Here is a 27,621-nt window from a genome sequence, read left to right as displayed (position 1 = left end):
ATTCTAGTGAGTAGTCAGGGACCTCTACTATCACTAGTAATACAATAATGGAATGGAATAAAAGTATTTCAGTTGGACGGGAAGTGCTGACCTGCCATGGCTCAAATACAGCAGTACACGAGGCCTTGGGGGTGAAAGCTGCCTCTGAGCAGAGAAAATGCAGCAGAGGTGAGAGCAGTGTAAGAACAGAGATACACAGAGAAAAAATGAGGAGTTATATACTTCATTGCTGGTGTTCAGGGATGATCTTGGGGGACTAAAAACTCACTTGTCCAATTTAATCTCACCTCAGCATAACATATTCCTGTGCAGCAAGAAAGCTTGCTCCACGGTTGGTTTGTACATTACACTGAGCCAAGACACAGAACAACCCCTGCCATTCCTCAGTGCACATCCAGATAACATCATCATGCTAACACAAATGTACTGCAGAAGAGTCAAAATAGAGACTCCATAGCCCAGTACCACAGCACGGCCACTGCTGGCGACAGGCTTTGTACTGAGTTTGCAAGGTCTCAGGAACGAGGCATACCAGGTTTGCTCTCTTTGAACCTGTCCTGACCTGTCTGGAACTATTTTTTACCAGAACTAGCACTAATGGCAATTTTTATTCTGACTAGGGCTATGGCTTTTGCTTACCATTGTATAATACAACCATAGTTTCAGTTTTATGCAGACAGTAGCAAAAAGTAGCTATTCTGTGCTGAAGGACACTTTTATAACTTCAACATAATGGTGTAGTGCTGAGAAATACATATCTGGCAGGATGGCAGGGGCCTTGAGAAGTGGAAACACAGGATGTGGCAGAGGAGTGCAGGCATGAGGTGATAAGAGTGGGGCACAGGCTGGTGCTGGGGACCTCATGGCTATAAACAATTCAGGAATGGTCAGTTAAAGAAATGCAAGCTCAGAGCTGGACAAAAATGGTTTTGAGGTGACAAAGAGAACAAATAACAAGTATCTACTGCATAAAATGCACCATATTTAGGAAATCTGCATGTATCATGGACTTGGAGACCAATGAAGAGAAAGAAAGGTGTAAAAACATGTTACCAAACAAAAAAAGACACAAAGTGGACCTAAAGTGAGGAAGAAGCCATGAACATCAATACCATATTCCCTGTAAAGGGCTCCAGATTTTGATAACTTGATGTAACATCCACCACCACCACCACACTGAAGTCACCAACCGTAGGACCCAGAAGAACAGTTTCAAGGTGAGCACAACCCCAGGGAAAAGGCAGAAATTGGGAAGTGTATGTATAACAATCTTAATTTTTTTTATAATTATTATTACTACTACACTACTACTTCCATAGAGAAATATTAATTTTTCTTTTTTCTGTAATAACTGGATCTGGACTAACAATTATTCATTTATTAGCCTGTTTTCAATGACACTAACAATGAATTCTTGGCTTTATACATAAAGTGCATTTGCTTCTTGCCCATAAATGAGATTCTGATCATAACACACACGACCCTTTGCAGCAGTGGGAAGCCACGTGGGACACCATCAAGCATCTCCAATGAGATCTGTGATCTCCAGTGGCACTAAGCAACAATGCGTAGGCAAGTGCATTGAGCTCCTGGGTAATGCAGACCCTGGGGTGCCAAGAGGCACTCAGCAGACCCTAAAGCAGTTACCCAGCAGCTGCTCACCCAAATCTGACCCCAGGGAAGAAGCATCCAAAGCAACTCCATCCCACACCCTGGAGATGGGCTGCACGAGGCAAATCAGCTGGATGGAGCAAATGTAGATGCACCCAGCCACCCACCCATCCCATTAAGTATGAGGATATGGGCAGCACTACAGTGAGAGGGAGAGAGTTTCCCCATTTTCTGCACTGTCATGTGTACAGGTAACCCCTGCAAGGACAAGGTCTACCCATTCACATGGGACACCTTAAATGGCTTTCTGCAGAGATGGAGGGATCTGCACAGCCACAAACACAGTATCTGCGTGGGAAAAGGTTGCAGAAAACGTAATAAAGAGCTGAATCCATAGGCACATAGATAAGTATGGCATATGGGGAAAGGGTCAGTACAGCTCTTCTAACATACAGACAAGACTCCCTAACATATTGCATGTCTTCCAAGGGCTGGAAAGGATTCTGGCTGGGGCAGATCCAGGTGATAAGAGTCCACCTGGATTCCCAAGGGCTCAGAGCAAGGTCCCCACCAAAGGTCATCAAATAAGCAGCCATGAAATGAGAGTAAAGTTCCACACACCACTCAATAACTGAATCATAAACTAAAGGTGCATGGCTATCCTTTACAGTGAACCCCTACAGGAATCTGTACTGGGATTTCTGCTTTTCAACAAATTTTGTCTGGGAAAGGGAGGGGAAAACAGCAAGGCAACCAAGTTTCTGATCATATTAAATTACTCCAGGAACAGGAGGACCAGCTGCGAAAATCTGCAGAAGACCCTGAGAAGAATGAGTCACTGAACAATAAAACAACAGATTAAAAAAAAAAGCAGTTGAGATAAACATACAGTGATGCACTTGGGAAAAAATTGAACACTTCAGATAGAAAATGACAGGCTGGCGGCTAACAATTATCTCTCAGGAACAAGCTGTCACAGTTACGATAGTGTTACAACAACACAGTTCAGTGATCAGCAGTTCCAAAACCAAACTAGATATTAGAAATTCCTAGGCAAAGACCAGAAAACAAGGCCAGGACAGCGTTGTGCACCCGAAATACTGCCACAGTCCTGGTGCCTCGGGGAGCAAAATGCTTGTCACGGGAAATGAGCGAGCAGACCATGGCTTTCAGTTGGAAGGAGGCAATGGAGGGGAGATATGACAGAGGTGGCAAAGGCTCACAGATGAGTAGGGGAAGATCTGCTCACTGTCACTTCCAGCACAAGAGCTAGAAGCATAAGAAATTAAAACAGCACACAACTGGTTCAGAACAAACACACAGAGGTCATTATTCATGCAGCATGTCATTAGACCGTGGAAATTGCTAAAGCAGGGTCTCCTAGAGCCTCATGTGTTCATGCATCAAATTTAGGAAGATGAGCTCCTTAGGCAAGTGGGTTCATCACCAAAACATCAGTGCTGTGATTGAAGGAAAGAGCAGAAGAGCCCCAAAGCCTATGCTGTTCCAGGAGGAAGACTCTGCCCCTTTGCTGAGGGTGAGGGATTTCCAGGAGGTCTTGTGAGCAAATCCTAGCTTTTAGCTTCAATTATTGTTCTCAGGTTTTTTGCACCAAGGTGCCCTGTTTCCCCTTGTCACACCCCAGTTTCTCAGGACGATGACTCAGGTTTGCTGATTCCCAGGTCAGGATTAAGGTGAAAGGACACCAGGGATCCTTTAACTCACAAAACTCAACTTTTATTTGCTCACAACAACTGGCATACTCACCACAAAAATCGGTATGCTCACCACAAAAATTGGCACAAAACTATACCAGTAAACTGTGTAACGTGCTAACCATACATCACCAAACCTGTACTACAGGCCTTGCTTACTTTTGGGTCGGTTCAGGGAAGACAATAAGGTGAGCCCTCCCGTTGGGTCAGGAGGTTCAGAGCAGCCCCCCTCGCTTTCTAGACTCCTTCTCACAGAGGAGCCCAGGGGCGGCTGGGTCCGCTCCCAGTCTCAGACTTGGTCAACGGTCTATATCTAAAGGGACGAGGTGTAGGCATTACGAAAAAGTAAAGAGAGGGGGAAAAAAAAAAAGATTTCACCAGTCCTGGGTCCAGCGTTAGTCCAGTCAGCCGAGGGATCCCGTTCCAGTGGGCTTGCACACGTGAGGCTTCAGTTCGTGCCCTTTTATCATCCTTGCCCCCTCCTTCGGGCGGGCACTCGGACTCATTAGGCTAATTAGGTGTCCTGAGCGGTTTGGGCTTGGGGGTCGTTTGGGGAGTAACTTCCCCTGCCCTGCAGAGGTGACCAGTTTGATCTTTGGCCATGCATGGTGAGCTGCCCTGCTCAGCACATCAGTCCAGCACACCAGAGCAGGGAGCTGTGCTCCCCCCTGCGCGGCCTCCCCCGCCTGTTGCTGATGGGTTGCTTTCACCTGGGGTGCCTTGCTAGGCAGGGTTCCTTGTTATGCAGAGTGGGTTGTTAAGCAGAACTTGCCCCACCACAATGTTTGAGACATTAACTCCTTCAGTCCCTCGCACCCCTCATCAGCTAGCATTTATTTTTTGTGTTGGGAGTTATTATTCTTACTTCTGAGACGATAGCACTTATTCCTGCATGCCATTTTTTTTCGTGATGAGCCTTAGCCCTTTTGTATTTCTTCTTGGTGCATTGCAGAATCCTGGATCTGGCCCTCCTTGGCTTTTTTGTCTCATGCAATGGTGCACATCAAAACTGCCTGGCGAGCAGAGGAAAAAGGGCTTGTTAAGAATGGCCAGGGCTGGTAAGAGACCTGCCTTTCGAAAAAAACCCACTAGATTGTTTCCCAGGCAAGAGGGTGGTGCTTGTGAAAGAGGCTGGACAAGCTGGTTGTCACCAAAACAGCTGCTTCTAAGGTAGTAAATGCTGGCAGAAGTTACACCTCGTTAAACATATTAGGAGGGTACTGTCAAGTGCCAGCACCTGTGTTAGAAGGCAGTCCTATTAAAGCTGACCCCAGGAGGTTCCTGTGCTGAGTATTTTTAGGGTGTTGCAGAGGGTTTAGAGGCTGTCTAGGCTGGTAAGGTTGATCTGGTTTTTCTTTTTAGTTTTTTTTGTTGGTTATATATATATAGTTATGATACAAGTTAGCTACTTCCTAGTCCTTAGATTTATGTGTCTGCTTCCTTGGGTCTGTAATTACTGTCTTTTCTGTTGTTTTATGCTATTTTAATGCTGTAAATGGTTTGTCTTGCTCCTCTGTTTTGCAAAGTGCTTCTTAAAAGGCTATTATTTTAGACCCTTATGCTGTATTGATAAGGAATGTGAGGGAGTACTGTGGTGTGTTTATTGTTTGGGTTTGGGGGTTTTCTTGTTTGTTTGAGGGCTTTTTTTTTTCTAGTAAATTACTATAAAAGTCCTATCAGCCCCCAGGTGGGCAGAAGAGACTAAAGCATGATTGTGTGACATGTCTTTTATTGCTCATGTCAGGTCACCTCAGGTGTGGGTCTTCAAAGGCCCAGATGCAGATAAACCAAAGAAAATGCCTTCCTCTCTTAACATGCTCCTGAAAGCAAGGTGGGCCTCCTGCAGTTCATGGTCTGCCCAACATGTTAGTGTGCTAGTGCATTTAAGTACCTTCTCTGAACTACTAGCTAAAGAGATCCCTTAACTAGCAATGTCTAGCTGCAGAAGGTTTGGGAGCTGAAAGCTCTGCACTGAAAGAGTAGGGTGGCTTAATGCAAAAGGACCTTAATTTGAATGGGTCTCACACAGCATCCCCTTTCCAATCAGGGATGTTTGAGGTTAACTGTTGAACAGCCCAGGCACTAAATAGGCTGTTTATCTCTGCGGTGTTGTCCAGAGCACATCGTGTAGCTGACCTTGCAGCCGTGCTTGTTGGGGCTGCACTTGCGTCCTTGGTGCTGCGAGTTGCTGATAATCTGCTTGCGTGTCCTCAGGAGTGCCTGGCCCCCACAGCACCTTGTTTACTGACACTTGTGGCAAAACCCTTCCTGTCCTGTCCCCTTTCTGTACAGCAACGTCACCTCCCAGGTCCCTGATCTGACTGGGCTGGCTGTGGGGATGGCAGTGGGGCAGGTACTGCTTGTGCTGTTGGCTGCCTGCGCAGTGATGCCTGTGAAGGACCCATTGCTGAACATCTGTATGGATGCCAAACACCACAAAACCAAGCCTGGCCCAGAGGACATGCTGCATGACCAGGTATGACTGCTGATGGGTTAGGTGGGATTGTCAGGGTCCCCTGTAACTCCCTCCCCAGGTAATACAAGCTGGTTTGTTCTTTGGGCTTAGCAACCACTTGCCTGAGGAAGAAAGCCTGTGCTGAGTATGAGGTCTGTCTATTTGATGTTTTCTTCTAGCTAGTGAATGGCTAGGGAAGATGTGGTGGTGTGAGGATTTCTGTCAGCTGTGTCACCCCTCTTTCACCAGGAGGCTTCCTCTTCCCAAAGCTTAGTTACCCCAGATCAGAACAAGGTAAAGGATGTCAAGAAAAAACACTGTTTTCTGCTCCTTCTCCCAGTGTTAGAGCCTCTTCTTGCTAATTGACCCTAGGTCCTTGGTGGGGATGGGGCTAAGAGCAAGTCAGGGTACAAAAGAAGGGAGTTTGTTCATATTCCTAAGGTTGGCACTAATTCCTGGTAAGCATCTGACAGAGTCCTCCTCCTGCTCTTCTTCCAACTCCCATCTTGCTGCAGCCCTGAACTCTTCAGTCCAAAGTACCCGAGGGTTTGCTGGAGGAGAGGTTCTTGCTGCTGAAGGGTTCTTGGTGTAGGCTATGCAGGGAGACAGCACCTGCAGCATCCTCTGACTCCCTCGAGCTGCTGCCTGTCATCCCTGACCAGCCTGTCTCTTGCTCTGTTGCAGTGTGCTCCCTGGAAGGACAATGCCTGCTGCACAGCCAACACCAGTTTGGAAGCCCACAAGGACCAATCCAACCTGTACAACTTCAACTGGAACCATTGTGGGCTGATGCCACCCAAGTGCAAGCACCACTTCATTCAGGACACATGCTTGTATGAGTGCTCACCCAACCTGGGGCCCTGGATTGACCAGGTAGGATCAGATCTGCTGTGATTAAGACAACAGGGCTTGTGCTGGCCACATGATATGTTATATGCTGGTCCCCCATATGGTATACCCCTGGCATGTATGGAAGTGTGCTTTCCAGGGATGCTGCAAACTTTCCTGCTGGGTGGAAAGATTCAGAGGACTTTGCTAGCCTCTGTTTAGGTAGTCAGACAGGCTGATGGAAGAGCTGCTTGTTGTCCAGGCATGTCTTTGCTGGGGCTGAAACTCTTCCAAGATTAGCTTGAGCTAATTGGGCTGGAGCCCGCTGAAAGGGGCTGGGGGGGGACTCTGGGATCTGGCAGATCCTGCCACTTAGCTTTCAAGGGCCACCACCAGTGTGCACGGTCCTGTTCCCTTGCAGGCTGACAGCAGCTGGCGTCGGGAGAGGATTCTTCATGTGCCACTCTGCAAAGAGGACTGCGATGAGTGGTGGGAGGATTGCAAGGACTATGTCACGTGCAAAGAGAACTGGCACAAGGGCTGGAACTGGGCAACAGGTTGGTGGGCTGTGTGGAGCAAGCCTTTCCTCACCCCTGCAGGCAAGCCCCTGGCAGTGTCACTGCTGCCTGCCTGGTGGCTGGAGCCAAGACCCCTAATTGTTCTTGCCTGTCTGTGGGGTTGCTGATTAGAAGGTGGCCAAGCCACCATCCATCTGCTAAGATGCAGTGATGGGCTGTGGGCAGGTTGCCACAGCTGCTCCTCCCAGGTGAAAGGACATGAGTGAAGTGTGCTAGCTCATGTTTTCTTTTGTGGTGCTGTCTGTCTTCAGGAACGAACCGCTGTCCTTGGGGCTCCATGTGCAGACCCTTCAGCCACGTCTTCCCCCGACCAAAAGACCTGTGTGAGAAAATCTGGTCCAACTCCTACAAATACACCACAGAGCACCGGGGCAGTGGACGCTGCATCCAGATGTGGTTTAACCCTGCCCAGGGAAACCCCAACGTGGCTGTGGCGAAGTACTATGCTTGGAAAAAGAGATCCTCTGCTCAGATGGAGAATGCAACTCCTGAGACCAATGAAGCTGTGGGTGTTCTGCTGTGGCCTGCCCTGGTCCTGCTGCCTCTGGCCCTTGTGGTGGTCCCTGAGGGAGCTGGGGGCTGTGGATCGCAATGGATGGGGGTCTATGTGATTGCTCCCTGAAGGGACATGGCTTGGACTGCTCCAGTTGCCCTACAAGAGGAGCTAGCGTAGGTAACTTGGGTCTGTCTGTTTAAGCTGGTCAAGCACCCCAGAAAGTGTTCTGTATGAGTTATGTTGTTGGACCTTGATACCTGCCTCTACTTTCACCTGCTGACAAAGGCAGTTATTTCCTTGCCATCCTAGAAAGGCCAATACCGTGTGTCTTTCCTCTGATGTAGGAGCTCCTTCACATCTGGCTGTGTGCTGGGTTGGCAGTACTTGTTCAAGGTCCTTGGCTAAGCTCTAGTCTTTCAGACTGCTCTGACTCCATGGAAGGTGGGGATGACAATAAAATACTCCTCTGAATCAGCCTTGCTGTACTGAAGTTAATTACTGTCGAGGAGGTAGAAGTGCTCTGGGGGGCGAACAAGACTGCTGGACCTGGTGGTGGTGAGTGTGGGGATCTGTACCTGTGGGACTCTGCCTGGGGGGTAGGAAAGGTGTAGCCTTCTGGGTCCAGAGGGATCCTTAGCTGCTGTGCTCTGCTCCATCCTGCTGGAGGAGGTGCAGAGTTGCCTGTGTGTCCACACTGGGACTGCTGCAGCAGACCACAGCTAGCCTTGAGAAGCACCTGTAATGTCTCCTTCCTTGTCACAGCCACTTTTCTGTGCTTCTTCCTCTTCCCTCTGAGCCAGCCCTCTCAAAGCTGGGTGCAGGAGCAGTCTGACCTTCTGTGCATGGATTGCTGGACCTAAATGCAAATTGCTGCTGCAGCCTGGTGCAAGTGGCACCTGCTTTTCCAGCTGAGCAAGTGCCTCTGAGGAGCATCTTGGCAGAACTGTCCTTGTCCTGCAGCTGTCCAGAGATCGTATGTGGAAAGCTCCCTCTCCTTTGCTACAGCTGTGCAGTTCAGGTTGACTGGTGCATCTTTCCTCCTCCTGCCTATGACCTGGTTTTGGGTGTATATCTGTGTTTCTTCAAAACTTTCTCTTCCCCTGGGGGCAATGGTTCACAGCCCTCTGCATGGGACTTGCAGATGTCATAAGTAGCTGTGCAAAGGCTGACTGCTGTGCTTACTCTGTTTCCTTCCTCAGAAGTGAAAACAAGCCTCTAACAAAACTTTAGCAACTTTTGTAAAGGAATGGCAAAGGGGAGACCAAGGGTGAAATGCACAGGGCTGCTCAGGTTAGGCAAAGTCTGCAGCTGTCCAGTCTGCAGAGCTTTATAGTATTTCAAATACTTAAAGGAGTCTTTAGATCAAAGCAGCTATTCCAAGAAGTTTTTCTGGTTTATTGAATTTTTAAAATGCTCCTAATGATACAGCCTCTATTGTAGCTGGTTCCTTGCTTTTATATGAAACACAGAAGCACTTTTTTTCTTTCCCTCTCTAACTTCAATGTGTTGTCTGCAAAAGCTGAAGCTATCCTAGGACTGACCCTGGCTTAAAGTAAAAAAAAGTCTTTAGCCCATGTGTGGGGTATGGGTTTGCTGGGCCTGATCCAGGTAGGGACAGGGAAGAGGAAACACCTGGAGCTGATTCCTGTGATGGTGATCTCCATAAAGGACAAAAATAAGAACTCTAAAGGCAAGGCTGCTTGAGTTTAAGGAAAATCCCATTCAGGCAGCTCCCACTGGCTATGGACTTGTTGTCTAGGCAGGTTCTGGTCAGCTCTGCCACTGCACCTAAATAATGCTCAGGTACTTGTCTTTTAGAAGCATATTGGGATCCCCTTCAGGGCGGGTGTAAAGTCTTCCTATCCCACACCAATGTGAAAACCCTGCCTGCAGGTCTGTCCCTGGAGTGAGATCTGACCTCACTGTTTCCAACCACTCATAGTTTTATCCTTTGGAAGTTGCTTTGGCATTAGCTGGAAGTGATACTGCAGCCAGCATCTCATCTTTATGAGAAACTTCTAGTTGTAGAGACTTGCTCCCTGGACACTTCACTGGTCCTGTTGGTACTGTTCCCATGCTTGGCAATGGTAGGATAACTTTGCCTATTGCAAGCTACTGCATGAGATCTGGGCAAACTGGTCTGCACCTACAATTAGTTCGTCTTTCTGTCCTTTGATTCATTGCTGGAAGAGGATCATGTTGCTAAGACTGTGAACACCAGCATAATTGTTCTTGCTTCCCAGGCTAGGCTACACCATCAAATTCTTTCTGTCAGGTAGAGAGAGGTTATCTTAATTTAAAACACCCTGTAGTGATGCACTGCAGAGCATCCTTGTTAGTGTGACATTATGGAACAGCAGTGGCTTGCAATCAGTCAGTGTTAATCCTGACCGGCATTGCTGGGATGGAAGGTGGTTGCAGCTTGCTGCTTATCCCATTTATTTCTGCTTACCTTCTGTCACTTGGGGGGAACTGCACAACCTGTTTGTCACCAGGACTGACTTAAGCTCCCTGGAGCCCCTGTATCAATTCCTACCTGTGCTGTCATCACCTATTTGGGTTTGTCTCTAATATGTAACGAGTGTTTTGTGGTTTGATGCCAGACAGGTTAGTCTTAAATGCTTTGTTTGCTCGATCTTTTTTTAATTCATTCCTTCTCCTTCATGGAGTCCTCTGTGCTTCCAGCCATGACCTCTGATCACTATGTGGACATTTACCTGCTGAGATACTCCTCCATGCTCACCAGTGCCAGGATAGGCAGGATCAGGCTGGTATCCTGGGCTGGTCCAGATGCCTCTTCAAGCATTCCTCCACTTCTGGAATTAAGGTTACCATTACTGTCTGCATTGGGACCTGATTGAGCTGGTGTGTATAGACATCATATTCAATAACTGGTATGGTTTTGCTGTAGGTGTTCTCTTTCTGACTTTTGACCTCATCCTTATTTTCATGCCATATATTGCTAAGGCCATTCTCAGCATTCACATCCCAGAGGGAATATCTCAAGCTTTGAACAACTGCCTGTCCTGGATCCTGGTTGTCTTGTCCATGTTTCAGCAGTATGGCCAGCATGCTTCCCCTCTCATTCACATCATGGACAATGTTTACCTGCTGGTCCTCCCTGTGCTAAACCCCATCATCTATAGCATAAACACTAAACAGATTGACAGGATCTGCCTCTCAGAGGCAGCTCTGCCTGAGACAGCAGCATCTGACTGAGGGTGGTGTTGAGGAATGGGATGACTGCAGGCTAGAGGCAGCTCATCTGTGTCATTGCTTTAGCATTTCCTTGCCTTGGGGATAATTTGGATGGGAACTTCAGTTATCATGTGGTATCTTTTGGGCTATAGTGATTTGTTGTGTCTGATGAGCAGAGTCAATAACTCAATGTAATTACTTGAGCTGGGATCATTCATTGTGTACTATAGAAAGGTTTTGTTTTATGAACATATTCTAGAAAAAGGCAGCCTTGCAGAGAAGAGGCTGATTAGATCAACTGTCCATCTCTTATCACTGTCTAAGTTCATCTGCTCAGCCTTGAGCTGAGCTAAAAGGTCAAATGTTTCACCTGTGCTATTCTCTGTATTTGATTGTTTCTTGTGATAGACTTTATGACCCTGCAATCATTTGTGCACTAATCCTAGCATGCTAAATATCACTGTTCACTCATTATTTCAATGATACTGTTTTCAAAGAAAATATCTTGAAGTCCAGAAATGGAAAGAACTGAAGAGAATTTTATGAATAGCAAAACCACCCTCTGTTCCTAGCATCAGGCTAGAAGTAGGAGCTCTTCCTACCACACCTTTATGCTGGATCCTGCTGCTCTGTCTTTTGGCATTCTCCTCACCATAGACAGGCTGTGTGAGCAAACTCCTGAAGGAGCTTCTCCCCACTTTGGATGCTTTTACTGATTCCTGTTATCGGTGGTAGTGTTTCCATCGTCAGAAAGGTGGAGAATGTACATCTGCAGGGGCTTCAGGAACCTGCCTGCTCTGCATGACCATAGTCAAGGCTGTGGGGTGTTGACAAGTCAAGCTTTCTGTGTGTCCCCTCATTTTCCTGGAGGGGGATCTGATCTTGGAGACAGATTTCCAGTCCTGACCAAAATGTCTCCACTTACAGGGAAGTCACCCTGCTATTCAGACAGGGACCCTGTAAGTGTCCTCCTGAAACCACTAAAAATTAGTTCTGCAATTTGAGGGTCAATCTGTTAAACTTCATGCTCCAGTCATGACCCTTTGTTGCTGCTGCTGCATCTTGAGGCTGGGAATCTCCTCTTTTCCACACAGCTCTTCAGGACCATGATTTCTTACACAGGGTAAGGTAAACTGCCTGCACTATCCAGTGCCTTGATCTAGGCCATGAGGAGCCCAGACTCCCCTCAGTCCAAGAGCGCAGCAGCAGCATCCCACTTTCCTGTCTGCTCTTGCTGTGTCACAGGATGCTTCCAAGCTGGCTGCAGGTTTGTTTCTGCTCATTTATATGGAGTTTTGGATGCATGTATGTAACTGATTGCTGCAGCCCGAGAGGTTCCCCCTGTGGTTACCTACAAGCCAAGATCACCTGGAAGGAGGGTTCTGCATTGGATGTGATTCCTGGGTCTCAGGAGCTAACTGCAAGAGCTGGAAAACAGAGGAGGGACATCAGCCAGTGGGGGATGTCTGACTCCTTTTGCTCTCCAGCCAACAGAGAAGGTAACCAGTAGAATTGACAAGATACTGTTGTAGCTCTAGCTATGATGGTCTGCTACAAGTTTATAACATCTCGTTTTGTCCTCCTAATATAGGATAGAATAGGATATTTCAGTTGGAAGGGACCTACAATGATCATCTAGTCCAACTTCTATTCATAAAAGAAAGCCATGCTCTGGGGCACACAAAGCTTTCTGCATGTCTCATAGAGAAGCCGGATTCTCGAGCTGGGGAGTAGAGGCAGAACAAGGCTTGGAGGAGCCCAGTGCACAGCAAGACCCCACAGAGCTGCAAATGAGGAGCCTCAGCACAGCGTAGGCTTTCAGTCCTGAGCATCAAATCCCAGGTTAGCACTTGCACACCGAGTGGCTGGCAGTGCCTGTTCCACTGCAAGGTTAGCTTGCAGACCGGGAATCCCACCAGCTTTACACATGGACATTTGTCTGTAGGGCTCCTGGTCAGAGACACTGCTGGAGGGGCTGGCCTCTGACCAAAGGAGCCCTCTTTCTCACAGCCTGCATGCAAGGCACAGGGGGAAAATAACTCTCCTGTGAGCCCTCTGCCAGAGGACCTTATCAGCACCCTGGGCAGTCGGCACAGAGATGCCTGTTGCTCTGCCTGGCTCTGCAGCAAGTGCTGGCCAGAGCAGGGGAGATGAAGGGTGGGTGAGCTGTGCTGGGAGGAAGCTCTGCGGGTGCTGCTGGTGCTCCCCAGGGACTCCAAGGGCTGCTTTGTGCCACCAGACCAATGTGTAAAAGGGAACTTTTCTCACCCAGCTGCAGACTATAGACCTACTGCCAAGATCATAGTCTTTGTTCAAATGCTTAGAGGAAGAAAACTGCAAGAGCTCTTTGGTGCCGATCACTGAACTAAGTTTTTTGTAAAATAGTGAAATGGTACAGGTACGTTTTTCAAATCTCCCATATTTAGTGTGTGCAGAACTATTTTTATAAGCAGCATGCACTCTCTGAAAACTACATTACAATGCTGCATCTCATGTGATGTAGAGGAGGAGAACCCCAAAATATGCTGCTTTATAGATGTCTTTCGTGTATGACCTTACCTTAAGATAACTGAACATCCATCTGCTGGGCTTTCCAGGACCTGAAGTTTGTGGCAACTGGTCCATGTCCCTATTTGACATCTGTGTTCTTTCAGCTTTGGCTTCACATCTGTGATATTTACAAGTGTTTGCTATGTCCTCTTAGACTTACTACTTTGTTTTCTTTGATGTTTCTTTTTCACAGCAGGCCATCTCTGGTACATCATGTCTCTCAAGAAGTCCATCTCCACACCAGCCACACTTATCCTTATGGGCATCTGAGGGCTGGAAACTGTCAGCATCTGGCTCTCTCCCCTTCACCTTCATTTGTCTTATGTCACTTCTGGGGAACATCACAATCTTGTTTGTTACCAGGACTGATCTGAGCCTCCATGAGCCCATGTACCAATTCCCCTCCATGCTGGCCACCACCACCAGTTTGGGTTTGTCTCTGTCTACAATGCCAACTGTGATGAGTGTATTCTGGTTTGATGCCAGGCAGGTTAGTCTTGATATTTGTTTTGCTCAATATTTTTTAAGTCATTCATCCTCATTCTTGGAATCCTCGGTGCTTCTGGCCATGGCCTTTGATCTTTATGTGTCTGTCAGCTACCTGCGGAAATACTCCTCTATCCTCAGCAGTGCCAGGACAGGCAAGATCGGCCTGGCTGCCCTGTGCAGATGTGCCTTACCAACTGTCCGCCCATTTGTGGTATTGAAAGGATTGCCCTTCTGCCAGTCCCATGTACCCTCCCACGCTGACTGCATCAGGACCTGACCGGATCAAGCTGGTGTATGCAGACATCATGTTCAATAACTGGTATGGCTTTGCTTTAGCCAGTCTTTCTGACATTAGTCCTAATCCTCATCTTTGTGTCATATGTACTGATTGCTAGAGCCATTCTGAGCATCACATCCCAGAGGGAACATCTCAAGCTTTGAAAAACTGCCTGTCCAGTATCCTTGCAGTCCTGATCCTGTACCTCCCCATGGCTGGCTTGTCCATGGTTCACCGGTATGGCCAATGTCCATGCTTGCCTCCCATTCATGTCTTCATGGCCAACGTCCACCTGACGGTCCTTCCCATGCTGAACCCCATCATCTACAGGATAAAAACTAAACAGATCTGCAGGGGCATTCTCATGGTCCTCTTGTCCAGGTATCCCTGTATGAGGTAGGGACAGGTCACAGCTGTGGGATGAGACCTGGTGTGATGTACCTGTGTGCCATGGGCCAAGTCAACATCTTAAATGCGCACACATCTTCCCACTGTACATCCTCTGGGTGAAAATGCTTCTTATGTTAATGGTACCCTGTGATTCATTACGGGCTCTGCTGACTGAGTCCACATGGCAAGGATAGCTGACAGCATCTGCTCAAGTGACCACAAAGGCCAGGCAGAGATCAGGGGGGCAGTGACAAAGTGGGAAAAACCAGCTAGGCTCATTCCTCTACATCTACTGCTCCTAAGAACATCAGAGATGAATGGTTCAGCCATTGTCCCTGTTCAGAAACTAGAGCAATTCATCAGAAGAAACTCTCGAGGACACTATGCAAATTCCTGCATTATTGCCTGAACGGGTATATGATTTTTGTGGGGTGCCTGCAGAAGAATTTGAGGATTGAACAAGAGAATTATGGAACTGTACAGTATTTATCACAGGATGTTTAGCGGAAGGGCTGGCAGCAGGAATTATTGGGAATTATTAAGGAATTATTAAAGGAATATGTGTGTTTGCGGGTGTGTGCAATCCACCGGTGAACTTCTGGCCGAAGCAGGGAGGGTGAGGGGTCTGGGGTTTGGGGCCTGATGAGGTCTGGATCAGAGGGACCAGGGGTCTGGGAGATGGGTACAGGAGAGACCGAGGGTTGGGAGCAGCTTCCAGAGAGACCCCCTGTAGTGTGCTCCTGAACTGTTCTCTGTAGAAACAGGTCTGAGCAATTCCTGCTGTCAGTGTGGGTCCACCCCAGTACACCACGTTGGGGCACCCTGAACACAGGCACCAAACAGGGTCTGAAAATCCCAGCCTGGAAGATCACTGAGCCAGCGGTCAGGCTTGAGTTGGATAGTTTTTTGATAGTGAGCTCAGATGAAAAGGAAAAAGAAAAGCCCCAATCAAGGCAGTAAGACCATGTCTCAGGAGGGCAGGCGGGCAGCAAGTGGGTGTCAGGACAAGGTGGATGATGGGGGTCAGGAAAATGGGGACTGCTTTTGCACACTGACTCCTTTGTAAATGTCAAGATATTCAGGGAAATGCCAGTGCAGCGGAGATGTCAAAGAAGGGTTTGCCAAGGGCGAGGGAGAATTTGGTAGCAAGATGAAGAGAAACTGTTTGGTCTCAGCCCTGTCCCAAAATACCTTTTTCTCCCCTGTGATTTGACTTTTGTCCGGGGCTTATGGCTTTGCCCAAACAACAGCTCTATAGGCATGCACAGGAATATTAAATTTCCCATGGTGTCCATGGTAATTATTTCAAGGAAAGCAGCAGTGCTACTGAACAGAACTACAACTTTTAAATTATCTTTATTCTGTAGGGGGGGTTTATTTGCTTTTGTTGTTTGTTTGTTTGTTGTAGTTGAAAGCACTAGATGTCAGCCAAGTGGACTTGGTAAAACTAGGTGATAGCAATATCTCATGAGGAAAATGTCTAGGAGAATATTTTTCAGGAAGCTATGCAGTTCATTAAAGATGCAATAAAAAGAGCATTTTTTTTTCAAACCCCACCAATAGAATGAATAAGCAAGAAGGGCACTAAAAAATCATCATGCATAAATCACCACCTTTGCAGTGATCCCTAGCCTGAGAAAAAAAACATGAGCATTTGAGCTTGGTCAAACCTGTAATGATTTACAGAAATAAACAGCAAGAGCATATAAAGCAAGAACAGAAAGGAAGGGGAAGGCAAAAAGCAATTTGCATTTAGTTAGACACATAGATTAATGTAAGAATTGCTTTGTTATTCAAATGCTAGGAAAGCATATTGAATGATGGAAGATATGAACATGCATGACTTTTTTTTTTAATCATAAATTATTTTTCCCTGAAACAGTCTAACATCAGCAGCAAAGTAAGAAAGCAGGGGAAATGGGGAATAAAAGTTAAGAAGTTAAGAAAACAGATGGCTTTAAATTACAAGGGCAGTGTAAGGGCAGGATGACATTACCATTAAAGTACTTAGAGAGGGGACAGGAGCAGTCCAAAGGTGGTTGGCAGATATCTTTGAGAATGAACAGAAGATAAGTGAGAATGAAAACCAGACTGGAAGAAGGTAACCCTAGGGCCTGACTTCAGAAAGGTGGAAAGGGGTAAAGAAGCGACAGGGAATTAGAAACCAGTCAGATTAACATTTATTTCCTGAAAAATACTGAAACAGACAAACCAAGTATTTATGGAGCATGCAAGGCATATCAGGGAAATAAGCAGCAGTGACCATGAATTTCCTAGGAACAAATTGTGACAAAGTGATCTAATTTTTCCTTTAGATGGGGTAACATGCCTTGCTGACAGGGAAGAAACAGAAAATTAAATCTGCCTTGACTGTAATTATGCTTTTGACACATTTCACATAACATATTCAGAAACAAGAAAGGGGAGAATGATCTAAATGAAACTACCACAAAGTGAAGGCAAAACTCATTGAAAAAAAGAATTTTTCAAAGAAAAGTTATCAATTATTCATTGTCAAAGATGAAGCAAACAGGGCTTTGAAGGAAGCTATCTTATTTCTGCAGTTATTCACTATCTTCATTAATGAGCTTTTAAGGAAATAGTGGTTTCTTTGGGTCTGAATGTAGCTATTGTCATGTCATTTTGGGTACGTAGATCTGATCTTGCTTAAAAGATCTGGCCTTTAATCAGTGTATTCCATGCGAATGCACCAGACTGACGTCGTCTTTATTATTTTGCCTGAATATTTAAAATTTTTGGTGTAACTCCAGCATCCTTCTGGTGATTGGATAGGGAGCCTGCTTATTAATTTGTCAGTGAGAACAAGGCAGAAGGACTGAAAGTACAACAGGGAGAAGGCTGACATTCAGAACTGGCCTGACATGCTGGATGTGAAACTAGAAATGTAATTCACACCATTGGGCTGGTAGGAATGGGAGGATTTATATCAGTAAACACTAGTATCAAACTGGTTAGTCTGGAAGTAATCTTTTCTTTTTATATTTTTTTTCAAAATAGAAATAGAGTAGGCAGCACCTCTACAACAAAGCTTTGGGAAGTACCAGAGATGACAAGGCAAACATTAGTCAACAATGCCATGGTTAGCAAAAATAAACAAGAAAATAAAACCCAAAGTGAAGACTATGTCAGAAAGTGTAAGTAGGAGTGTTGTACCCAGGGCATGTGGAGTAACCTTCCCGTTCTTCTCAGCACCAAACCCACAGGTGGGGCACTTTCTGTAAAGGAACACAAAGACCCATTAGCAAAAGGAGAGCAACAAAATAATTGAAAGTCCACAGAATATGAAGCATGAGGACTCCTTTCGGTCATGAGATTTTTTGGAGAGGTGTGGAAGTGCCATCCAGGAATGTTAGAACAGGTTTACTAAATACCTGTCGGGGTTGGTTTGGGTAAGATGTTGTCTTTTAGGGTGGCAGATGGACTGTAAGATCTCTTGAGGTTCCTTCTATTCCTACTTTTCATGTTTCCATCAAAAATTTCACATTAGATGTATATTTTCTACCACTGTCCTATGCATCTCCTTTGTTGTATGTGTATGTTGATATTCCTTATCTACCTATAGGATAGCATCTTCTGCCTAGTGATATGTTGATCTTCACTAAGCAGTGATATGGGGGTTTGAACTCCTTGCTATTATTTCAGTAATAATAAATACTTCAGTCTTGGTAGAGACCCACCATTACTCTTGACCTTCCTGTATTTTCGTCAGCAAATTGCATAGGCAGACTGGATTTCTCAGCTGTTAAACATAAAGGTGTATTTGTTTGTTTTTCTTGAACATCCGGGATTTAAGCCAGACTTTGCACCCCTTGAGTCTCTCATCCAGGCTCAGTCTGAGGACATGACTGACTTGGAGCAGAAATGTTATTACAGTAATACTGTGTGTTATTACCGGATGCACACAGAGTTTCCTGTCAGAAACCCCCATGCAGACAAGGTTTCCCCTTCTGACCCCTCTCTGTGTGAAGCCACAAGGACCCCTAAAAGCACAAATGATAAAGCAGAGAGTGGTAGTAGCTATGTGTGATCAGAGGCTGCTGTTTACATCAGCACATTTTATAGAAAGAAGGCACTTCTGCAAGCTTCATCTTCCAACTACATCCTTTGGGCTAATAAAAGAAATTATCTCTCTTCTGAAACAAAGGGCAGGGTCAGCCAGCTAGCATCTGATAAAACCACATTTTTCAGAAAAATGCGTCATTAATGGTGGTTGTTTGCTGGAGGTAAAAATGGCCCAGCATTAAAGGGATTAGCTTTTAAAAAAATTATACATGACCATTTTCTAATACTGAATGCATTGTTCCCAATAGCAAAACGGTGTCCTTCTGACAAATGAAGATGAAATAATTACTGATGTGGAAGCTATCCTTTTCTAATGGGTGAGTCACCTTAATCTAACGACTGTCAGTGTCAGGGGCACTGCAGGAGTCAGCAATAAATGTCATTGGGGCCCCACAAGGGTTTATTTCCTAGAATTTGGGGTAATTATGAGATAAGTTGGATAATAAAATCCCACATCATGCTGACCACTTGGACACAAATCATTCTTCAGCTGGATATGTCATCGCACCTGGAAGGACAGGCAAAAATAGCAGTTAAGCATTCAATTTGAAAGTGGTCAAGGTTTTCTATACCCAAGGAAGTGCTGCAGAAAACATCCCACTATCTTAGATGTGATCTTACTGTCCAATACCTCTTGTGTTTTCTCATCATATTGGTTTGCTTCAGCACTGCCTGTTTCTTGACAGATACAACACGTAGCAGGGAAATTTCTCCCTTGGTTCTGTCAACTAGCACTAGCAGCCCCCAGTCTAGCTGTCAGAGCAAATTACACCAAGCACTCAGGTTATTGAATATGACCCAAATCTTAGTATCCCATATGCAAAACAACTGGCATTCATTGCTCCAGGAGGAGCAATATGCTCTGTGACTACCCAGTTTAGACTGGGTCACAGAACAACCTTGAAGGGTATGAATTCCAGCCCAGCAAAAGTGAAGGTTTTGATTTCCAAAATGGGAACGTGGTTAAAAAGAAAAGCCTGGAAACAATGTAAATGTGCCCTGGTTTTGAGATTCTTCCCTTGTGCCAGGTGCCATCTGGGATTTTCCTGGAGGTTTCCCTAGTCCTGGATGCTGAGAGTCCAACTCTGCTGTGCTCTGCTTCCAGCTTCTGCTTTTTAGAGTGGCTCTTTTCCTGGGTTACACTGGGGGCTTACTTATCCAGTCGCAGCTGAATGCACCTTGAGCAGATTGTAAAAGTCACCGATTTGAACTAACTGGCTGAAACCAGGAACAAACACATTCATGGTGCATAGATCCACTGATGTCTATTAACTGTGCTTGGGATGAAAGAGCCAGCTTGTGAGGCTTCTGCATGATAGTGTGGCAGGTCCTGTACTCTCATTTTCCTGTCAATAAATTATGCTAGAAATAACAATCAGAGCACAAAATGGAAAAAAAGGTTTTGGGAAAAACTCACTTGTTTGGGGCCAAATGCCATAAGCTTCTAAAAGATGTCCATCTAGTTGCATATAGTCACCTTCCTTATGCAGTGGAGAGTCAGACACCGCCAGGAGCTCACCTGGTTCATGTTATGCATCTTAGGATGGGACAAACAATCCCTCAGCAATGCTTATTTCTCCCCCATAAGTATAAAGGAAGCAGTGACCCCAATGTCAGAAGAGTAATGTGGTTGATGCTTTGTTATTCACAGAGAGATGTCATCTATGCTAAAAGAATGCATATAAGATGCTAATATCCTTCCTGCCCTTGTGAGATGATAGCAGTTCAAGGTGAAGAAGTTCCTAAACATAATAGCTACCCAAAAGAGCAACTCTGGACCGAGACATCAGGTCCCAAACTGCCCCATCTCTGCCCAAGAGATGGCTGCAGCAGGCACAGACCTGACCTGGCATCTCGCCTGCTCGATGTGCTTCAAATGCTCAAAAGGATACCCAGGAGAGGCCCCATGCTGGCGACTGGCAGCCTCAAAGCCACCCTGTCTACCTCTGCTCTTTCGACATGAAGATGTGTCTGTCACCTCTGTCTGCATGCCCATGCCTGCACATGCACTCAGGTCCAGCCAAGACTCTCCGTGCAGCCTGGAAAACACCTTGGCTCAGCTGAAATCCCCTGGGGCACCTGGGGAGTTGAGCTGCTGTCTGGACACTGATGCCTGTGCACCAGATCTCCAGCTGCAGCTTAGGCACCCAGGGCACTTCTTGGACACCATAGGTGGGTTTCTATAATCTGCAGGTGTATCTGCACCCAGTGACGGGGATCCTAAGGAGGGTCAGCACCTCCTCCAGCATCCAGCCAGTCCTCAGCCTCCTGCTGCGTATCCAATGCTCGGGGCAGCCTGGGGAAACGAAGGGAAGGTCTGCACGGTGGCTTGCAGGACACGATGTGAGCAGACATGAGCTCCGTGCTCCACGCTGTGCCACGGATGCCGTGCAAGTGTGCGCACAGGACATCAGTGACACAGGACACATGCCCTGAGAGGAGGGAGGGCTGCAGGTGTGTTTACAGCACTGGTGCGGCTGTCACTGCGGCTTAGCACAGGCATGGCTGAACAGCCTTCCAGCTAGCATTTGGCATGTTGTGACAGCACGGAGTTCACTGCCGGCAGAGAGTGTCTCCTGAGAAGCTGGGAGCACTCAGGCAGTCAGCTCCGGTGAGCTATGTTTCATCAAGGCTAGACTTGCCATGGTACCCAAGCTGTCTCATTTCTTCCATCTGTGCAGCACAGAAGTTGCTCTCAGACAGAAAAACACGTGAACCAAGGGTGAAAGGGCTCAGGGGAATGGGAATCTGATTTTTTTTGTCTAGTTTCAGCCACAAGGTTCACTCATTCCTCTGCACAAGGGACAAGATGTTTTTTCTTGGAATGCATCATGCTAAACCCAAATGCTTCTCTCTTTCACATCGCTGCGACTCCCAAACCCCACAGCCACGTTAATTTCACTGTGTATTTATACCCATGCTGCAGAGATCAGCACACCAGCTCTCTACCTTCTCTGCAGAGTTCAACAGGGACCCCACCGGGGAGGGATTTGGCTGGGTGAGTTTGTTTCCACCCATTTCCAACATAATGAGCGAGTCCCAGAGTAGAGGCCAAAAAGCAGCTTTCTTTGGAGTCCAGGTAAGCAGGTGCACATTCTGCAGTGGTGATATTTAATCACTGGAATAAGTTAGTGGAAACATTAGGAACATGCTGAAGTCTCCAGTTTTTTAGAATTTGACTGAATAACTTTTTGGAAGACGGTTTGGAGAAAAACAAGCTGCTGGGTTCAATACAGTGTATGTTAATGGTTGGAGAGAGCATATGGGGTAATGACCAGTCTAGAAAGGTTTCTAGCATATACCAAATGTAGTTTCTGCCTGTTTCCTTCTATGACTTTAAGCCAAGGTCCACTGAAAAACAATATTGAAAGTGTCTTTGGATGGGGGCCCAGGGCTTATGTGTGGCTTTTAACAACGAAGGGAATGCTCAAGGAAATATTTCAGGAATAGTATGTCAAGAGTATGTTACCAGTAAGTTAAGGAGTAGCATTTTAAGTATTCTCAGTGCTTTCTCCCAGATCTGATTGGTTTTCATCCCAGAAACTGTCAGGTTTAGTGCAGGTGGAAGCTGCACGCGCAGGTTGTCCAGGAAAGTGTGGGCAGGCTGAGGAACATTCTGCCCAAACCAATGGATGGAAAAGGAGAAGGCGACTGGTCCGCAAAAGACTGCTGTGACCCAGCTCATTGGATGAGCAATGTTTTGGGGATGTTGTTGGAGCTGAGGATGCAACCGGCAGCACGGAGGAGATGATGTACATGAAACAGCGTATGCTCTCAACATGGTCAGACAGAAAACAGTGAGCTCGCGGGACTCTTGCTCTGACCCGTAGCTCACTTTCCACGGTCCTTTGCAGCCTTCAGCCCAAAGACTTTATTGCCCACAGCAGGGCGTCACTGCCGCCGGTGGGTGCCGGTCACCTGCTGAACGGGTCTCGGGTGCCACCGAGCTGCAACTGCTGCCATCAGACCGCTGCTGCCTACCACCTCTGGGCTGCACTGCTGAAACACGGGGCAGGCCAGATCCTGCAGTCTGCTCCAGTGTTTGACCTCTATGCAGCGGCAATCAGCCCCTTTTGTACCCCATCTCTCCATTTCCCCCCACCCCATCCTCCCCAACACCCCTCTCCCACCTTTGACCTTGCCCTGAGGGTTCCTTTATCAGTTTTGCAGAGTCCCACAGGACCCTCAGATATCCCGAATCCTCAGATCCATCATTTCCCCTGTCTTACCAGCTACCAAGGGCAGGCTGACCCTCCCCAAAGCTGAGCTTGGAGTTTCTTAAGCGCCTGTCAATTAGTGGCTGAAGAGTTTTAGCCTTTGCTATTGTCTCCATTATCTATCATCAGGTTTGTTCCTCTGTGTGTTTTCTGTCTTTCCCTGTTACTTTTCCCTTTGAGCTGCAAAGGTCATGATCTGACAACCTCAATGAAGCAGATGGTCTCACCTTCCACATACCCTCACGGGGACTAGAAGGATTTTGGGAAGAGGCAACAAAAACAGCTAAAAGCCTAAAATAATTTCCATGCAAGGAAGAGCTGCGTGAACCAGGACTCTCCAGTCTGGAAGAGGGATGACTGAAGGGGTTGGGAAGGGCTCTGTAAAATCTTGAGTGACTTGGAGAGGACATTCAGGTGTAATTGCTCACTGTCTCTTTTAATACAAGAACTAAGATGCATTAAATAAAATAGCAGGTGGCAAATTCAAAACCAATTACAGGAGGTGTTCTTCACTCAAAAGGATTAAGCTTTGGAACATTTTGTCAGAGAACTGCAGACGCCAAAAGTCTGCAGGGGCTCAACCGAGCGGTAAGACAAATCCACAGGAAAAAAAATCCATTAAAGAATATTCAACACGAAACACTGCTCTTGGGTTCAGGAAGTGCCAGAGCCTCAGATCGATAGAGGTTAGCAGAGAAATGATCCCCCTGTGCTTGCCATGGGCTTATTCCTTTCCTGAACACTGCCCAGGTCACAGCATCGGCCAGCCGGACCTTTGAGCTCTCCCCAACAAGCACAGAGCTTCCTCAGGGACTGTTCACCTCCCTGAAGAGCAGCAGACCATTCTGCAACCACACCACCTCCCATCCCAAACTGAGGACAGTCAGAGAAGCTACCTGGAGCCTGGAGGGGGGGGGTCCAGCCCCATGGAGCGTCACTGTGTGTGGCAAGGAGACAGGACATCGGGCAGGGAGAGTCCATGGAGTTTGAAAGGTGGGAGTCCTTCACTGTCATCTCATCCTGGTCAACCATGGTGAAGCAACTTCTTAGCTGCTGCATCGTCCCACCTTACAGGGAGGAGTTTTGCACCAGGAGCTGCTGCTCCATGGTGATCACAGTGCCAGAAGGCACTCAGACCCTGTAAAGCGTCATTTAAAAATGCTATTTATTAGAGTTAACACTATAAAGAAAGAGAGGACAGTATAGATAATCTTACGTCCTTGCAGATGCTGGGAACCCCAAGTTGTGCTGGCATGCAGCTGACTTGCAGGTGATCAGAGCAGTTAAATACACCAGTCTCACCTGGCCACAACACATGAATGAACTTTAAATGCCTTGAAAATCCAAGAACAGATTGGACTAGTTATAGCTCTGCCCACCCCAGACTTCAGCTCCCGACCCTCAGCAGGTCAGGAACCTGCTGCTTGGCATCACCCAGCAGACTGCAGCAATCCTTTCATGCACACACAGGCAAAGCCAGGGTTCAAGAGAATTATTTAGCCCCAACGCTGCCTTGTGTTTCCCAAGTGCAACACAGAGAAGGAGGTTTCTCTGGTGTGTGTCTGTACAGCTCCTTGCACATGAGGGACTTGATCCCCAACGCTTGTGAACTGCAGGCAGATTTGACCCTGATTCCCTATTGTTTCTGTCTGTTCCCCCGAGACCCTTCACTCAAGGTCCCCAGGGGGTTTCCAAGACCTCATAAGCAGCTGTTTGTGGACTTGGTGGGTCTGGCTTGGGCTTTCTCACCACAGTCAAAACTGAGCCTCAGCTGCAGCAGAATTTGATAAGTTTCCAAAATGCAAAGGGCAGGAACATTGCCGTGAGGTTTCATACCTCAGACGACACTTGCAGAGCCTGATCTTGATGCTTTAGAGGTTTCACTATATGGTACTCAAGGGAAAAGCAAGGAAATAGTGTTTAATCCCTTCTCTCTGTTCTAATTAAGACATTAATTAATGTGGGGTTTTTTCCTAGTTACAGGAAAGTTAGAAAATATTAGATCTAGAAAGGATCACTGTGAGGATTTGTTCTGACATCCTGCATCACACTTCCGAAAGAATTTCATAACCAATTTACTCATCAAGCCCATCATATGGCTTCAGGCAAAGCATACATCTCAGAAGAATTTCTGTTCTTAGCTTTACAGTTCCAAAAAATGAAGAATTTGTCATCTGTCCTTTTTTATTTTCAGATTTGCAAACTAGCAGTGTCTCATTTCATCCAATTTCTGTGTAACTTCAATTTCCAGTCACTGGGTCACGTTGTGCTTGTGGGTTGTATTGAAGAGTCATCACTGCCAGCCACACACTGACTGGTGGACAATTTTTAGATCAATTCAGCTTTTCTTTTGCCCATCACATAGTCCGAACTAAATAACTCTTCAGTGAGAGACTTGTTTCCCCAGAGAATAAGAAAAAAGTCTCTCTGATACAACTCTGCGAGGCTTGATCTTATATAATGTTCATTGTCAGTGCTCTTCCTGAAGTTTCTGGACCCATTTCCCTGGAAGGTTCTCTTATTTGTAGCAGGGACTCTGTTGTCATGCAGGCATTTAAGGGTTTCTGTTTGGGACAGATTAAGCAGCAAGCTTCGCATCTCCAGGTCCCTATCTCACACACCAGCACTGGCTGCCTTCTCCAGGCTGTTCTGCATGTCATTCGTGGGGGAATCTGCATTGCCACAAGATTTATTCCTGCAGATCTCTTTCTCTGAAAGCTCTTTCTCTCTGCTGATACCCCAGGTGAAATTTGCATTAAATTTATATTTTAATCTTTTTCAAGACATTATTCAATTCTTACCTATTGGATGAACAATTACAAGTTTTTTGGATAAGAAGTCATATTTACTGTGAAAAAAATTAAAACATCCTCAATACTGTAATCCACCTTCCCAAGACAAAATCTGGATCATAGGGGTTAGGAAAGTCTAACTCACTGCTGGATGGACACATGTGATTTAATCATGATTTATGACTTTAAACCAGTAGTATTTAAAAAAAACATTGCTGTTGGGAACTTCTAACGTATTGAGGTAGACGATAAATTTCAAAACTCCTTGATGTTTTTGTCTAAATTTCTCTCACATTCATGGATATTTTATCCCATAGTCATCAATGAAAAGGGAAAATTAATCAGCAGCACATTCATCAACCATGAACTTGGGTGATTTATGAAATTTGTATCATCTGCATATATAAGTATGCATATGTCTGTTTTCTGGTTTGTGGGCAGTACACTTCTTATTTTTTAAGGGTTTTTTATTTCAGTGTAGATGTTCTCTGGTCCATCATGTGGTTGTCCAACAGCTCCAACTCCTCCTGTTACATGTTCATCCCGGCGGGCATCCTGAGGCTGGAGGCTGCCCACACCTGGCTCTCCATCCCTTTCACTTGCATTTACATTGTGTCCTACACAGGGAACTGCACAATCCTTTTTGTCATCGGGAGTGATACAAGCCTCCACAAGCCCATGTACCAATTCCTATCCATGTTGGCCATCACCAATTTCGGTTTGTCTCTGTCTACACCACCAACTGTGATAAGTGTTTTCTGAGTCAACTACAGAGAAATCAGTTTCGATGCCTGTTTTGCTCAGCTTTACTTTGTTCGTTCCTTCTCTTTCATGGAGTCCTCCATGCTTTTGGCCATGGTCTTTCATCACTATGTGGCCATCTGCTACATGCTGAGGTACTCCTCCATCCTCACCAGTGCCAGGATAGGCAGGATTGGGCTGGCTGCTCTGTGCAGATGCCTCTCAGGAATGCTACCATCACTCTTTGTGCTAAGAAGATTGCCCGTCTGCCAGTCCTATGTGTTCTCCCACAGCTACTTTCTGCATCAGGAACTGATCAAGCTGGAGTGTGCAGACATCACATTCAGTAGCATGTATGGGTTAGCTGTGGTCATCTTCACAGTGGTATTGGATCCATTGCTTACTGTTTTGTCATATATTATGACTTGTAAGAGAGTTGTGAGCATCACATCCCAGAGGGAGCGTCTCAAGGCTTTGAACAACTGCCTGTCCCATATCTTGGCAGTCCTGATCCTGTACATCCCCATGCTTGGCTTGTCCATGGTTCACTGGTATGGCAAGCACACTTCGTCTCTCGTTCACACCATCAGGGCCAACATCAACCTGCTGGTTTCCCCCATGCTGAATCCCATCATCTACAGCATAGAAACCAAACAGATCTGCAGGGGTATCCTCAAGGTCCTCATGCCAAGGAAGAACTTCTCCCCATGGCACCACAGCACATAAAGTACCTTTGCCAACCGCTCAATATAAACTAGTGGGATGAACTCATTGTGCTGTGTATGTCATTGTTACCAATTGAATGTATACTTCCAGGTGATGACAGAAGCAATTAATATTCATATTAATTTAAATCATTGCTCTCTTATTCTATGATGTATCACGTAATTTTCTCTATTCTGTGAAGTGTCTTGTATTTCCACTGCCCACTGAAGGATTTCAAGCTTCAGAAAAACTTAAATATGCATGATTTTTTTTCTCTTGGCCACTGAGTTTGTAACATATCTCGCTCAAGTATTTCTAAAGAGTACTCTAATAAAGAATTAAACCCCAGTCTAGGAAGTAATTCAACGTGTGATTAAACCTATGTGATTAGTCACATTGTTTGCATTCACCAAGTAAGAAGCCATTGAGTCACCAGTTATGAAGCCATCAGGAACCAAATAAAGCACAGGTCTTAAACTCCTTTGTACCCTACCTA

General features: G+C 46.2%; 4 protein-coding genes across 4 annotated transcripts; all 4 read left to right on the top strand.

The window, feature by feature from the left end:
* Positions 1-5,588: 5,588 nt before the first annotated feature.
* On the top strand, positions 5,589-8,129 carry LOC128153427 (folate receptor alpha-like). Its single transcript, XM_052812803.1, has 4 exons — positions 5,589-5,802; positions 6,466-6,654; positions 7,031-7,166; positions 7,439-8,129. Exons 1-4 carry the CDS (start codon positions 5,665-5,667, stop codon positions 7,807-7,809), a joined length of 834 nt encoding a protein of 277 aa, XP_052668763.1. The 5' UTR covers positions 5,589-5,664; the 3' UTR covers positions 7,810-8,129.
* A 1,138-nt stretch (positions 8,130-9,267) lies between these two features.
* Positions 9,268-10,902, top strand: LOC128153559 (olfactory receptor 51Q1-like). The gene is given in 5 exon segments (XM_052813000.1): positions 9,268-9,291; positions 9,840-9,958; positions 10,266-10,305; positions 10,308-10,456; positions 10,458-10,902. Coding segments are annotated over 5 exon segments (777 nt in total).
* A 2,851-nt stretch (positions 10,903-13,753) lies between these two features.
* Positions 13,754-22,952, top strand: LOC128153558 (olfactory receptor 51Q1-like). The gene is given in 6 exon segments (XM_052812999.1): positions 13,754-14,191; positions 14,193-14,263; positions 14,265-14,350; positions 14,353-14,578; positions 22,525-22,745; positions 22,903-22,952. Coding segments are annotated over 6 exon segments (1,092 nt in total).
* Positions 22,953-26,177: 3,225 nt separating this feature from the next.
* On the top strand, positions 26,178-27,146 carry LOC128153557 (olfactory receptor 51Q1-like). Its single transcript, XM_052812998.1, is given in 1 exon segment — positions 26,178-27,146. A coding segment is annotated over 1 exon segment (969 nt).
* Positions 27,147-27,621: the final 475 nt, after the last annotated feature.

This window comes from Harpia harpyja, chromosome 17 (genome assembly GCF_026419915.1).
Source record: "Harpia harpyja isolate bHarHar1 chromosome 17, bHarHar1 primary haplotype, whole genome shotgun sequence".
NCBI classification, from domain to species: domain Eukaryota; kingdom Metazoa; phylum Chordata; class Aves; order Accipitriformes; family Accipitridae; genus Harpia; species Harpia harpyja.
This window is presented reverse-complemented; position numbering and strand designations above follow the sequence as displayed.